At 38.6% G+C, this 16,140-nt stretch overlaps 1 protein-coding gene across 1 annotated transcript in view; it reads right to left on the reverse strand.

The window, feature by feature from the left end:
• CATSPERB (catsper channel auxiliary subunit beta) overlaps nt 1-16,140 on the reverse strand; it is a 121,108-nt gene that overhangs the window by 22,529 nt on the left and 82,439 nt on the right. Inside the window, exons 17-18 of the mRNA XM_010836181.1 lie at nt 5,623-5,813; nt 2,644-2,976 (exon numbers count right to left, since the gene is read on the reverse strand). Coding sequence (XP_010834483.1) covers nt 2,644-2,976; nt 5,623-5,813 — 524 coding nt within the window. The remainder of the gene's footprint in view (nt 1-2,643; nt 2,977-5,622; nt 5,814-16,140) is intronic.

Here is a 16,140-nt window from a genome sequence, read left to right on the forward strand (position 1 = left end):
CTCCAGTACTCTTGCCTGGAAAATCCCATGGACGGAAGAGCCTGGTGGGCTGCAGTCCATGGGGTCACTCAGTTGGACATGACTGAGTGACTTCACTTTCACTTTTCACTTTCATGCATTGGAGAAGGAAATGGCAACGGACTCCAGTGTTCTTGCCTGGAGAATCCCAGGGATGGGCGAGCCTGGTGGGCTGCTGTCTCTGGGGTCGCACAGAGTCGGACACAACTGAAGCAACTTAGCAGCAGCAGCAATGTATGTTTCCAGGCTATTCTTTCAATTCGTCCCACCCTCTCCTTCTCCCACTGTGTGCACTAGTCTGTTCTCTATGTCTGCGTCTTCCTTGCTGCCCTGCAAATAGGTTCATTAGTACCATCTTTCTAGATTCCAAACACATGCACAGAGCGAAGTAAGTCAGAAAGATTGACTTTTTTTTTGTGCAAGTCCATGTTACCTGGTTTATGAAAGTATTCATACAGGTGGTTTTGTGCTTCCTTAAGCTGGGGCCCAGGGATTGTAATGATTTCTCAGTTTGGGATTCTTGTATCTGGTGTGTAGTCTCTGGGTGTTACACAGTCTAGAAGTTTGGGTTTTTTATAAGAAATTCTTTTTGAGTCCCATGGAGATCATAGTCCCCCTATCTCCTTCTTTGCGTTGTTGGGTAGCATTGTTCTTATTGCCTCTTCACCTCTCCACTATCTGATGGTTCCAGCCTTACTTAATGTTCTCAGTTCCAACTTCATACCACAAGGTAGAAATGTCTAAAGGTCTACGTCTTCAAACCAATGGCTGGGCATTAGAACACATTCCACTGTCTACATCTGAGCCTCATAACCTTGTAGGAGCTACATATTAGCTAACTCTTTTGATTTTGAATTCCCTCTTCATTTCTTGTTTTTGTTGCTCAGTTGCTCAGTGGTGTCTGACTCTTTGTGACCCCATGGACTGCAGCACACCAGGCTTCCCTGTCTTTCTCCAACTCTCGGAGTTTGCTCAAACTCATGTCCAATGAGTTGGTGATGCCATCCAATCATATTGTCCTCTGTCATCCCTTCTGAAAGAATATTCAGGATTGATTTCCTTTAGGAATGACTAGTTTGATCTCCTTGCAGTCCAAGGGACTCTCAAAAGTCTTCTCCAACATCACAGTTCAAAAGCATCAATTATTTGGTATTCAGCCTTCTTTATGGTCCAATATGCTCACATCCATACATGACTATTGGAAAAACCTTATCTTTGACCAGATGGACCTTTGTTGGCAAAATAATGTCTCTGCTTCTTAATAAGCTATCTAGGTTTGTCATAGCTTTTCATCCAAGGAGCAAGCATCTTTTAATTTCATGGCTGCAGTTGCCATCTGAAATGATTTTGGAGCCCAAGAAAATAAAGTCTGTCACTGTTTCCATTGTTTTCCCATCTATTTGCCATGAAATGATGGGACTGGATGCCACAATCTTCGTTTTTTTTAAAGTTGAGTTTTAAGCCAGCTTTTTTCACTTTCCTCTTTCACTTTCATCAAGAAGCTCTTTAGTTCCTCTTCGCTTTCTACCATAAGGGTGGTGTCATCTGCATGTCTGAGGTTATTGATATTTCTCCTGGCAATCTTGATTTCAGCTTGTGCTTTATCCGGCCTGGCATTTTGCATGATGTATTCTGCATATAAGTTAAATAAACAGGGTGGCAATATACAGCCTTAACGTACTCCTTTTCCAACTTGTAACCAGTCCATTGTTCCATGTTCAGTTCTAACTGTTGCTTTTTTACCTGCATACCTGAGGTTTCTCAGGATGCAAGGAAGGTGGTCTGGTATTCTTATCTCTTTAAGAATTTTTCTACAATTTGTTGTGATCCACACATCAAAGGCTTTAGTGTAGTGTTGAAGCAGATGTTTTTCTGCAATTCTCTTGCTTTTTCTATGATCCAGTGGATATCTGATTCCTCTACCTTTTCCAAATCCAGCTTGAATATCTGAAAGTTCTCGGTTCACATACTGTTGAAGCCTATCCTGGAGAATTTTGAGCAATACTTTGCTAACGTCTTCATTTCTAGTGACAAGATTTTCCTTTTTCTCTCTTCTCTCTTTCATCTTTTTTCCCTCACTTTCCAGCTAAGTTATTTACTAAAATTTTTTGTTTTACTTTTTTCTAGCATGCTATTTTATCATCATCTTTAGTAAGCTTTTTATTTTTAAATACATAAATACTTTAAATAAATACTTGGATAATGGAGCAAAGTATAGAATTCTATTTAAAAGTGGTTTTTTTTTTTTTGGCTTAAAATAAATATTTGAAATGGTTATAACAATAACAAGATAATTAAAAGGTTTTCTTTTCAGAGGGCAGCTAAAATTTAAACTAAAATCCTCTGTAAATTTGGGCTGGTAATATAACCTCATTTTTCTCATTTATAAAATAAGGATTATAATCTAGCCCATTAGGATAGTCATAAACCATAAATTTTAAATGTATAAAAACATTTAATATACAGTTTTGCATAAGTGCTCAATAATTAGAAGGTTATACTGTTAGTGATAGAATGCCACCTACTAATGAAACCAAAGATAAAGGAAATATCAAAGAATGTATTTTACATGCAACAAAAGCAATAATATCTCCTCTTGTTATTTCCCAATAAAAATAAACTTACGTTTTGTATTAGGTATGACCTTCATTTTTAAAGTGTGAGATTTCCCCAGATCAATGTATTTCAGGACACTGAGGGATAGTGAATCATCATGTTGTTGAAACCAGTAATTACACGGTTTTGCATATATGTTCCATGTTTGTCCATTCCTTTTTCCAAAGTTGTATAAGAACCAGGAGTCTTTTTGAAAGGTCATGTTATGGGGGACTATTTCAGGCATGGTAGCAACAGCTAAAGCATTCTCATTGTCCAATATCGTTGTGATCAGGAAGCTGCTATAACCAGGAATCACCACAGTCTTTTCTATATCCGAATCTTGAAATGAGGAGATAACACCTGGAGCTAAAACAAGAATGATTTGGCATAAAATAGAATGGCCAATGTTCTCTAAGCAATACTGGTGGACATAACTGAGGAATATATTATTTGAGTTTTTAAAGTATGGTCTTAACTAGAGAACATATTTGTCAGATTTCTGGTCATAATTCAAATTATTTTGTTGAAAGTGTATCACAACTTCTACTGTAAAACTAGTTCTATAAAATTCTCAGCAAAAAACAACCCACATAGGGTTAAGTAATTATGAGAAAGTTGATTTCTTTTCTATAGAACTAGTAAGAGCCTTAATAACCTAGAGATTGGAGAAAATCCATCAGAGTAGATATGAGAGAAGTCAAAAGATGGCTGTTTGAAGGAGAGGGAAGTCATTATTTTAAAATGTTTTTGAAACACATCAACAATGATACTCACCTTGTTCTGAAAAAAATAAATAGAAGTAGTCTGAAGAGAACCTCATAATTCCTTTATTATGCACACATGTTCTAATTTTTCCCATTTCAACAAACCAACAAAAAACCCTTTTCTACATTTCCTTCAACTACCATCTCATTTCTCTTTTCCCCTTCACTGTGAGATTCCCCAAAAGGATTGCCTTATTCACTGTCTTCAATTCCCTGCCTCTTGTAATTTTTTGACCCTAACCCAATGACTACATGTCATTTTTGTCTACATGATTCCACCCAACAACAGCTTTTGTCACAGTGACTTTGACACAGATCCATCGGGCAGTTTTCTCTTCTGACCTTTTTTCTAAACCCACCTCTTGGCAGCATGTAGCACAGCATCACTTCTTCCTTCTTGAAGTAACTTCTTCACTTGGTTTCTGAGACATACTCTCTTCTCCTAGTAGACCATCCAGTCTTCCCCATCTCTCTGACCACTAAATGTTGGAATACCAGAGATTGGATCTCAAGCTTTTTCCTTTCTTTATCTACACCTGCTTTCCCAGTGATCTCATTTAATCTAGCAGCATTAACTATCATATATGCTGACCACTGGGCTTCCCAGGTGGCTCAGTAGTAAAGAATTCACCTGCCAATGCAGGAGATGCTGGTTGATCTCTGGGTTGGGAAGATTCCTTCAGGAGGGAATGGAAAACTGCTCCAGTATTCTTGCCTGGGAAATCCCATAGGCAGGGGAGCTTGGCAGGCTACAGTCCATGGGATCACAAAGAGTTGGACATGACTGAGTGACTGAGCACACATGCATGATGCTGGTCACTCACTTTCCTCTCCACCTTTTGACTTTTTGAGATATAATTGATACATAATATTAGTTTCAGGTGTACAACATAATTTGGTATTTTGGTATTTTTTTGGTATAAAACACCAAAAAAAATTAACAAAGTGGTGATCAGTGCATACCTACCCATAACTACTTAAATGTAAATGACCTAAATTCTTCAATCAAAAGATATAAAGTGGTTGAGTTGATTTAGAAGCAAAAACAAGATATGCTATGTGGTGCCTACAAGGGACTCATTTTAGATGTAAGGAAACATGCAGACTGAAAGTGAAGGGATGAAAAAAGATATTCTATGCAAGTGGAAATCAAAAGAAGTCTGGGATACCAATACTTATATCAGAAAAAGTAGACCTTAAGACAAAGGCTAAATAAGGTTATTATATAATAAGAGTCAAACAAAAAGATAAAACATTTGTAAATATTTATGCACTTAACAAATGAGCACCTAAATAATAAAGCAAATATTCATAGACTTTGAGGAGAAATAGATAGCAATATGCAAATAGTAGAGGATTTTAACACCCTACTTTCATCAATGGATAGGTCATACAGATAGAAAATCAACAAGGGGCATGATTGAACTTATGTTTTAGTAAGATCACTTAAGCTACTCTGTTGAGAATAGACTGGGCATTTGACAGAGAAAGGGCAAGAAGGAAAGCAGAGAAATCAGTTTCCCTAAAAACTATTGCATTGGCCAAAAAGTTTGTTCAGGTTCTCCTGTAAGATGTTATGAAAAACCCAAACAGACTTTTTGGCCAACTCAATAAATATGCAATTACTATTCAGCCCAGCAATTGCACTCCTGGGCATTTATTCCAGAGAAGTGAAAACATATGTATACACAAAAACCTGTACACAAATACTTAAGGTAGAGTCAAAATTCTGTCTATTGTATTATTCCATTTATGTAATATTCTGGAAAGGAGAGAATTTGGGGAACAGAAAACAGATCATTGGTTGCCAGGGGCCAGGGTTGGGAGAGCAAAGAATTAGGAGAGAGTTTTATGGGACTGATCACAATGGTGGCTCCATCATTGAATGAATTTATCAAAATCCATAGACATACACTGAAAAGAGTGAATTTTACTGTATGTAAGTTATACCTTAATAAACCTGACCAAAAAAAAAAAAAAAGAGAGAGAGAGAGACTATTGCAATAATCAAGTGAGAGAAAGTATTAAATGTAAGATACCTGTTATTTGTCCCAGTGGAGAAATCAGGTTTTATTATATTAAAAATAAAGAATTCCTCTAGGAATTTAAGTATATGTAGACTTCTGTAGATTATCAATTGGTTTAAATTTTGAAATCTATTGTTCTATAAAAGAGCATGAACACTCATCCCAAAAGATAATTCTTCATCTTTCCCAACCATCAGAAATATCATTATACTTACTTTGTAACTGAAGACTAAGTTTATAGGAGTGATTTCCAGCTTCACTAATGGAAAGGGAACTGGACAAACAAGAGCTCTCATTTACTTCCTCTATTCCAAAAGGGTCTATCAGTTCTGCAATAACTGAGGACAAAAATCCTTCAGGAGTGTTATGTTGAAATACCTTTCTTATGTAAGCTGTTCCAGTTTTCCTAAAAACAAACCAACAAATATCAAGCAATTTGGATAAAACAGTGGTTTAAATTAGCAAGTTCATAAACATATAATTTATAAATTAAAAAAATACCACAAACGGTTAACAAATGAATATTTGAGTAACATTTATTCAATTTTATTAGTAATTGATGAAATGTCTGTTACAGCAACGGGATGTGATTTTTCACCTATCAAATTAAGGAAGTTTTTAAAAGACAGTAATTAATATTACTATTAATTACTTATTAATGGTAATAAGAACTGAGAGAGACTGACATTAATGAAATGGTAAAATGGTACACTACTCCTAGAAAGCAGTTTGAAACTATGCATTGAGTTCTTTTTTTTTTTTTTGCCCTCTGATCCCATAAATCTACTGATAGGTCTCTATCCTAAGGACATAACTTGAAAAACAGAGGGGAAGAAAAGTTTTCCACACAAAAATGTTCATCACAGCATTATGATAAAAGTTAGAAATAAAAATGCCAACAATAGGAAAATTAACTAAATGATAACACCTCATCTACCTAGAAAAAAAGTATCCATTAAAATGATTCTTACAAAGAGTTTTTCATTACCTAAGGAAAGCGGTCACATTATAATGTCTAAAATAAAGAAGTATAGTGAAAAATGTTGAAATGAATGTTGAAAAGGACTAATCCATAATTCATCAAAGTGTTAACAGTCATGATTTTCATTGTCTTCTTTATATTTGCCTTGTAGGAAATTTCTGCAATGATCATGTGCTTTATAAGCAAGAAAAACAACGTTCAAATGTTAAGCTAAGATGTGTATGTGTGCTAAGTCACTCAGTCGTGCTGACTCTTTGCAACCCCATGGACTGTAGGCCACCAGGCAAGAATACTCGAGTGGGTTGCCATTTCCTACTCCACGGGATCTTCCCTACCCAGGGATCAAACCTGTGTCTCCTGTGTCTTCTGTATTGGCAGCCAGATTCTTTACCACTGAGCCACCTGGGAAGCCCTAAGCTAAGATATCTATATCAAGAAAAAATAAATCTACACACAGACCTTATACCCTTCACAAAAATCTAACTCAAAATGAATTACAGACTTAAACATAAAATGTAAAACTTCTAGAAGATAACATGGGAGAAAATCTAGAAGAACTTGGGTATGGTGATGACTCTTTAGATACAACTTTAAGGACACAATCCTTAGAGTATCCTTTCACAATGAATGAAAAAAATCAACAAGCCATACTTTGTTAAATTACAAACTTATGCTCTATGAGAGACACTGTCAAAAGAATTAGAATACAAGATGTGGGCTGGGAGAAAGTAGTTATGAAAAACATATCTGACAAAGGACTGTTATCAAAAATAAACTATTGGGGAAGAATAGAATCTCCTTTTCCTCTACTCTTCTAGGTTCTGTGCCTGGGACCCTAGAAATTAAACTGGCAAAGGCCATATTAACAATAAAAAATTAACAATTTATTAATGTGTATCATCCTTACACAGGGAGAAGCCTCAGTGATGAGTAATTCAAAGGAATGTTTAGAACCTGGGGCTTATGTAGCATCTTAATAAAGAATAATATATTTGTGGGGAAGTGACAAGAGACAGAAAAAGGGGATAGCTCAGATGGTAAAGCGTCTGCCTGCAATGCAGGAAACCTGGGTTCGATCCCCAGGTTGGGAAGATCCCCGGAGAAGGAAATGGCAACCCACTCCAGTACTGTTGCCTGGAAAATTCGATGGATGGAGGAGCCTACAGTCCATGGGAGCAAAGAGTTGGACACGACTGAGCAACTTCACTCACAAGAGAGAGAAAAAGGGGATAAGACTTTTAGGGGTGGCAAACTGAAAAAGTAAATACATGGGGGAAACTATTGTAAGAGAAGGGTTGGTTTTAATAGTGCTTATTGTGAAGAATTCTCTCAATGTCTCTAGACTGGTAGAAGTCTCCAGTTGTCTCTGATGGTTAAGAATCATCCTGCCTTTCTATATGTCTGCTTTTTCTTAATTGCCTTTGACTAAAAGTAATCCTTAAGCCAAAACACCATATTTTGGATTGCTAGATGCCAACCCCCACAATACAAAGAAGTCTTAAAATTCAACAGTAAGAAAACAAATAGCCCAGTGAAAAGTGGGCAAAGGGTCTAAACAGACACCTCACTGAAGAAGACATGCAGATGGCAAATAAACATATGAAAGGATGAGTATATGCATCATACATCATCAGGAAATGCAAATTAAAACAACCATGAGATACCACTACATACTTATTACAATGGCAATAATCCAAAATGCCAAATTTACCTACAATGCCAAATACTGGTGAGGATAAAGAGCAACAAGAACTCTTGTTTACTGCTGGTGGAAATGTAAAATGGTACAGCCACTCTGAAAGCCATTTATCATATGATCCAGCAAACAAATTCCTTGGTATTTATTCAAATGAGTTAAACACAAAACCTGAACAAGAATGTTCATGGCACCATTATTCAAAGTAGCCAAAAACTTGGAAGCAACCAAGATTGCTTAATTAGTATGTGAATGGATTAAAACACTGAGGTATATCCAGACAATGGAATGTTATTCAGTGGTAAAGAGAAATGAATAATCAAGTCATGAAAAGACATGAAGGAAGCTTAAATGGATACTACTAAGTGAAAGAAGCCAATATGAAAAGCAACACACTGTGTGATTCCAACTACATGACATTCTGGAAAAGGTAAAACTATAGAGACAGCATCTACTTCTGCTTCATTGACTACGCTAAAGCCTTTGACTGTGTGGATCACAACAAACTGTGGAAAATTCTTAAACAGATGGGAATACCTTATCCGTCTCCTGAGAAACCTGTATGCAGGTCAAGAAGCAACAGTTAGAACCAGACATGGAACAACAGACTGGTTCAAAATTGGGAAAGGAGTATGACAGGGCTGTATATTGTCACCCTGCTTATTTAACTTCTATGCAGAGTACATCATGCAAAATGCTGGGCTGGATGAATCACAAGCTGGAGTCAAGATTGCTAGGGGAAATATCAATAACTTTAGATATTCAGATGATACCACTCTCATGACAGAAAGTGAAGAGGAACAAAAGAGCCTTTTGATGAATGTGAAAGAAGAGAGTGAAAAAGCTGGCTTGAAACTCAACATACAGAAAATTAGTATCATGGCATCTGGTCCCATCACTTCATGCAAACAGAAGGGGAAAAAGTAGAAACAGTGACAGATTTTATGTTCTTGGGCTCCAAAATCACCATGGATAGTGACTGCAGCCATGAAATTAAAAGACACTTTCTCTTAAAAGGAAAGCTATGGCAAATCTAGACAGCATTTTAAAAAGCAGGGATATCACTTTGCCAACAAATGTCCATATAATCAAAGCTATGATTTTTCCAGTGGTCATGTACGGATGTGAGAGTTGGACCATAAAGAAGGCTGTAATTATTAAGCTGTAAGCAATCTGAAAGAGCACAGCACAGTAGTTAAATGGCCGGACTGTTGTGCTTATGTGCTCAGTCATGTCCAACTCTTTGCGACCCCATGGACTGTAGCTTGCCAGGCTTCTCTGACCATGGGATTTCCCAAGCGAGAATACTGGAGTGGGTTGCCATTTCCTTCTCCAGGGGATCTTCCTGACCCAGGAATCAAACTCAAGTCTCCTGTGTCTCCTACATTGCAGGTGGATTCTTAACCCATTGAACCATCAAAGAAGCCTGAACACCGAAGAACTGACGGTTTCAAATTGTGGTGCTGAAGAAAACTCTTAGAGTCCCTTGGACAGCAAGGAGATCAAACCAGTCAATCCTAAAGGAAATCAACCCTGAATGTTCATTGGAAGGACCCTTGCTAAAGCTGAAGCTCTAATACTTTGGCCACCTGATGAGCAGAACTGACTCATTGGGAAAGACCCTGATGCTGGGAAAGATTGAAGACAAAAGGAGAAGAGGGGCGACAGAGGATGAGATGGTTGAATGGCATTGTCAACTCAATGGGTATGAATCTGAACAAACTCCAGGAGATTGTGAAGGACAGGGGAGCCTGGCTTGCTGCAGTCCATGCAGTCACAAAGAGTAGGACACAACTTAGCAACTGAACAATAACAGCAAAATAGAGACAGTATAGATGTCAGGGATGAACAGGAAGAGCAGAGAGGACTTCCAGGGCAATGAAACTATTCTGTATGATAATATAGGATGTACATGTGTCATTATAGAACTGTCAAAATCCATAGAAAGTACAACACCAAGAGTGAGTCCTAATGTAAACTATGGACTTCAGGTGATTGATGATGTGTCAGTATAGGTTCATGGATTGGAACAAATAAACCACTGTAGTGTCAGACACAAAGTGAGGGAGATATGTGTGGAGATGAGGCACATGGGAACTGTCTGTACTTTCTGATCCATGTTGCTTGATCCTAACACTGCTCAAAAAATAAAGCTTATTACCGTAATTTAAAAAAAAACTATTAACCTCTTTGCATCTTGAGTCACTGACCAATAGCCAGGCAGACACCTTAATTATTGACCCTGCCATCCCACTTCTCCCACCACTGGAGAAGTAAATGAGTCTCTTGTATTCAAGTGTCCAGGATGGCTCTTGGGGGGCAATCAAGCTTCACTCTTACAGGAGAGGTAAGAATTCAGCTTTTAAAGGAGAGAAGAGGGTTTGGGCAATGAAGGATGGGGTTAAAATTAGGAGTCAGGAAGTTCCTGAGGTGGAGAGGAATATCTGTTGAGTGGGGAAAACACTACAGAAAGGCAGTCGCCATCAAACGTAACTACCTATACCAGATAAACTCCAATTCCAGTACCCGTGCTGTTTCTCCAGCCCACTGCCCTCATCCCAAGCCAATGAAGCTGCTTTAATCAAGGTTACTACAGCTTGGAAGGTTGCCATATCCAAAGGTCACTTCACTTCTTGGTTCTTATGTTACTCAGTCTCTCAGTCACATGGGTCACAGTGGTTTACTCCATACTTTCCAAAACATCTGCCTCCCTTGGCTTACATGTCCCCACTTTACCCCCCTCTTTTTTTTTTTTTTTCTATTTTATTGACTATTCCTTCTTCGTTTTCTTGGCTGGGGCCTCCTCTTCTGCCTAATCTCTCTTCCAGGAGTGCCCTAGGCCTTTTCTTCTCTATATACATCCATTTATATGGGAACAACTACCAAATGCAGAGCTCCTGCTATTTTTGCGGTATGCATTTGTATATCCAGGCAACTGTCACATCTTTACCTGGGTACCTAATAGGTATTTCACACTTAATATTTCCAATGTGCAAGTCTCACTCACCCTGCCTAACCCTGCACTCCAAATCTCAGAAAATGACAGCATCCTCTACCTAGCTACAAACTAAAACCCTAGCAAATTCTTGATGGCTCTCTTGCTCATTCCCACAACAGCCAATCCACCATCAAATCCTGTCTTTTCTCAAGTGCACTGCTTTGACCATCTTCTTTTCTCACCTGTATTATTTCGGTAGCTTTCCAAGGAGCCTGGAGACTTTAACTCTCACCCTGTCCTATACTTTTCACAGCAAGTGAGCTTTTAAAAAATATAAATTATTTCACTATCCTATATAAAACTTTCCAATGGCTTCCTCTGGCACCAAGAATAAAATATAAACCCCTATGCAGCCTACAGTTCCCTATATGATCTGGTACTTCCCTACCTTCTCACTGACCTTTCAACACACCATCTCACTCTGCACTATCCACACAAGCAGTCCAAGTGTAATTGGACTAAGCTCTCCAATTAAAAAAAAAAAAAAACAGTTCTAAAAAAACGAAAGAAATAGTTCTGGAGATGGACAGTGGTAATGGTTGCACAACCATGGGAATATACTTAATGCCACAGAACTGCACTCTTAAAAATGGCTAAAATGGTAAATTTTATGTTATGCATATTTTGCTATACCCGCTAGGCTGTAATACAAAAAAGCATCATAAATATAAACGTAGTTATTAAATACCAATAAAATTTTCAACTCATCAAGAAGATGTAACAATTCTTTTTTGTAACACTGCAAGTAGCTGTCTTATTTTAAACTACTTTATTGAAGTTATGATTGACACATAAAAGGCCTTACATATTTAATATAAACAACTTGATAAGTTTTGGGATAAGTATATACCCATGAAATCAACATCATAAGCAAGTCTGAGAAGATGTAACATATTTAAACTTACACACATCCAACAACAGCCTCACACATATATAAGGCAAAACTGACAGAACTACAATGAAGAATTGACAAATTCAATATCACATCAGAAAATTTTAACATAACTCAATAATTGATAGATCACAAAAGAAAAAATCAGTTAAGGATAAAGAAAATTGGAAAATCACAATTAACACAATTAATCTAACAAGTGAATACTAACACTGCACACAAGAATGTATGAAATGTATAAACAGAGATAATACACAATGACCAAGATAGGTTTATTCCATGACTTTCAGTCTGATTCAACATTGAGTCTATAATATAATTCACAGCATTAAGTAGAAGTTCAAAGGAAAAAATTATATAGATAAGTTCAATAGATACAGGAGAAACATTTAAGTTAAAAACAAAAAGGAAACACCTCTTAAACTGAAAAAAAATAACTGTAAATGAAAAAGAGTTTTTAAAATGTATGGAAAGGATAGTACGTGATGGTGAAATGTTTAAAATATTTTTTTAAAGTCACAACAAGGAAGCCCACTCCTAATGGTCTGAATGTTTGTATCCCTCCAAAATTCCTGTGTTGAAGACATAATGCCCAAAGTGATGGCATTTGGAGATGAAGCTTTTGGGAAGTGATTCAAGTCATTCAGGTGAAGCATTTGTAAATCGGTTTAGTCCCCTGCCCCTTTCAATCATGACAGTATACGGCAAGAAGTTGGCAACCTGTATCATGCTGGTACCTTAATCTTAGACTTCTGGTTTTCATAACTGTGAGAAATACATTTGTTTATAAGCCATCTGTCTGGAGAATCCCCATGGGCAGAGGAGCCTGGTGGGCTACAGCCCATGGGGTCGCAAAGAGTTGGACACGACTGAAGTGACTTAGCACACACACACAGCCATCCAGTTTTTTTATGTTTGATTAGAGCAGCCTGAACAGAATGACACCCATTAACTTCATTTATATTTAATAAGCTCCTAGATACTGTAACAGAAAGAAATGTATAATATGCTAAAAGGCATTAAAATAAATTATCTGCAGGTGATGTGATTATCTGCTTAGAAAAATATTTACCCCTACTCAGAAAATCCAAAAGAATATATAGAAAAAGTACTAGAATCAGCAAATGAGTTTAGCAAATTTAAAACGCTTGAGATTGCTACACAAAAGTCAATTATAAGGCATTCTGCTTTGGCTTTTGATGTAGAAAGAAGCAGCCCAACAAGCAATGAAACAAAATGGATAAATCACAAAGTTGTCACTTTGCTTAAGCCATCCAAGAACTAACCAGAAATCCAAGGGAATAAGCCATTCCAAGGAAAGTCTCAACACAGCAACAGTCTCACTTGTGGAATAGCATAGAAGCGGGAAACATGGTACTGGCCACAAAAGAAAGAAATAAGAAATGTCTAAAAATAGAAAAAACAGAAACAAAAAACTGCCAAAGGCCAGGATGTGCTGGTATGTGAGTCTGGAAATGCTGGGGCACCTTTCAAAGGGGAGCTGCACTCCCTTGCAGGCTCCTTCCCATGGGCCTCAGGAGAAAGATGGGCAGAGAGTGAACCAGAGAGAGTCCCTGCTGGTGGTGTGGGAGTATGGGGCAAGGTCATTAGTGGGAGGTTGGAGAGGGTGGGAGGAAACAGGGAGGAAGTCTCATTCACTTCCCTGAACCTTCTTTCATAAGAAGCAAAAGCCTTGGCTGGGCATTAAACAGTTAAACATAGGCCTCAAAAGAGGTGATCCTGGCCGGGGAGGAGGGCCTGGAGGGTGCTGGCCCCGAAGCCCCGGCTCCCTCCCCTTCACTCCCACCTCCCCTCTCTCTTCCCACCCTCGTCTCCCCCACACAGCAGAAGCTTTAAACTACTGAGAGGGAGGAAGCAAAGCCACCCGTCACTGGGGCACAGGCAAAGACACATTATGAGTAAGGGAAGACTGAAATAATAACCCTCTATCCTTATGGAGAGTCAGGAAGTTGTCCTGGGCCTAAAATTCTAGGAGCGCAAATAGAGTATCCTACTGCAAGAAGAGTCAGGAATCTCCACCCAGGATCTAACTGCAGCTATAAAGCAGAATTTGGTTGGAAGAAGTAATTTTTATTAACAGGTTGTTGTGCTTTTTTTTCCCTTTAATGGAACTTGACTAGCTGAACCTAACATTTAAATGCAAGAACAAAGGCCAAGAAGATCTAAGACAGGGTGCTATTCACACAAGTTACCTGGTTAGAGATAATTTGTCAGCGTGACCTAGGGAAGGTCAAATACAATAATGAAACAGAAGAGAGACGGAGACAGGCTGATGTACACGGGGAACTAGGATATGTTACAGTGGTGACTGCAGATCAGAAGGGCCGTGTTTGCACGGTTGGTAGTCTATCCATAAAAAAATAAAGAAATCTGATTTCTATTATACTTCATACTACACTCCACATCTATTCTAGATTAAAAACTTCAAAGCTATAAAACTACAAGACATAATAGGAGAATAGCCAAATAGATTGTGATATATTCATATGAGTGAATATAGACACATACATCAATACCAAATAATTTTTTGTATGAAAAAGGCAAATCATAGGAAAGGGTATACATTGCTAAGTAATACATTTGGCAAAATGTAACAATATAGTTTGAAACACATGTAGGTCAAACCTTTAAAAAAACATTTCTTAAAATGTTCACACAAAATTTAAGATAAAGGTTATTTCTGGGGAGGCGTGGTTTTGGGGAGGAGAGGCAGGAAATAAAAGGAAAGTTGCCCAGAAGTAATAGTAGAAGAGTTCAGGGCCCCCAACAGAGGGGAAGACTGTCACACACCTAGAAGTGAGGGGGGCAGTGGTGTTCAGGTCAAAGAGTCACCCCCATCAGCAGACCTCTTGCCCCTTTATCTCACCTCACTCTCAGTCAAACTCCAGAAGGGGCTGGAAACCATTAGCTAAGAGGGAGGGAGGGCACGAGTCTAAAAATAATAAGAAAGAGAAACTCTTCACCCCCTATACTCTAGGCTCCTCAGACTGGGTCAGGCTCAAATGGGAGTTGGAAAACAGACTTAAATCCAATAAGGGTTTGACATTTCTTAAAACACTGGACAGCAATGGAGTCATGTGGTAATTGACTGACTTAGATATTTTTAAGCTAAGGAAACAATTATATACTCTCTAATGGAAAAGCTATAGGCCTTGCAGATACTTCATCTAGAGACAGAAAGCAAATAGGTCCACAGAGGTGGTTTGAAAAGACAGGATGAAAAGTAAAGTTGATATTTAGCTGATTGAGTAAACAAACTACACATAATCAATCTGGTCATTCATTTAATTAGAATCCTTCAAGCTTTCTGCTCCCTTAGAATAACATCCACATTCCCTACTGAGACTAAAAGGGGCCCACCTGGTCTCGAATAACTTTTCTCCTTGGTTCACAACACTTAGGTCACTCCGGTTTTTCTCGAGTTTCTCAAGCACACATCATACTTCTTTGGGCCTGGGGGCCTTTTCCACACTGTGGTTTTGGCTGGAGCCTTTCCCCCACCCGCTTCCTTCACCCTCATTCCTCTGATCACATCTTAAGCATCACCGCCTCTGTGAAACCTCCCCAAATCCTCCAAACAAGGACTCAGCCCCTGAGAACTCTCTCAGTGCTCCATGCTCCTCTATTGCAGACTCACGTTAACTATAATTTCATAACTGTCTACATCCTGTGCTGGAACACAAGTTCCAGGAGGGCATGGGCTTGAATGTCTTCCTCACTCTATCATCAGATCAGATCAGTCGCTCAGTCGTGTCCGACTCTTTGCGACCCCATGAATCGCAGCACGCCAGGCCTCCCTGTCCATCACCAACTCCTGGAGTTCACTGAGACTCATGTCCATCGAGTCAGTGATGCCATCCAGCCATCTCATCCTGTCATCCCCTTCTCCTCCTGCCCCCAATCCCTCCCAGCATCAGAGTCTTTTCCAATGAATCAACTCTTTGCATGAGGTGGCCAAAGTACTGGAGTTTCAGCTTTAGCATCATTCCTTCCAAAGAAATCCCAGGGCTGATCTCCTTCAGAATGGACTGGTTGGATCTCCTCACAGTCCAAGGGACTCTCAAGAGTCTTCTCTAACACCACAGCTCAAAAGCATCAATTCTTCGGCACTCAGCCTTCTTCACAGTCCAACTCTCACATCCAT

This window comes from Bison bison, unplaced genomic scaffold (genome assembly GCF_000754665.1).
Source record: "Bison bison bison isolate TAMUID 2011002044 unplaced genomic scaffold, Bison_UMD1.0 scf7180017864061, whole genome shotgun sequence".
NCBI classification, from domain to species: Eukaryota; Metazoa; Chordata; class Mammalia; order Artiodactyla; family Bovidae; genus Bison; species Bison bison.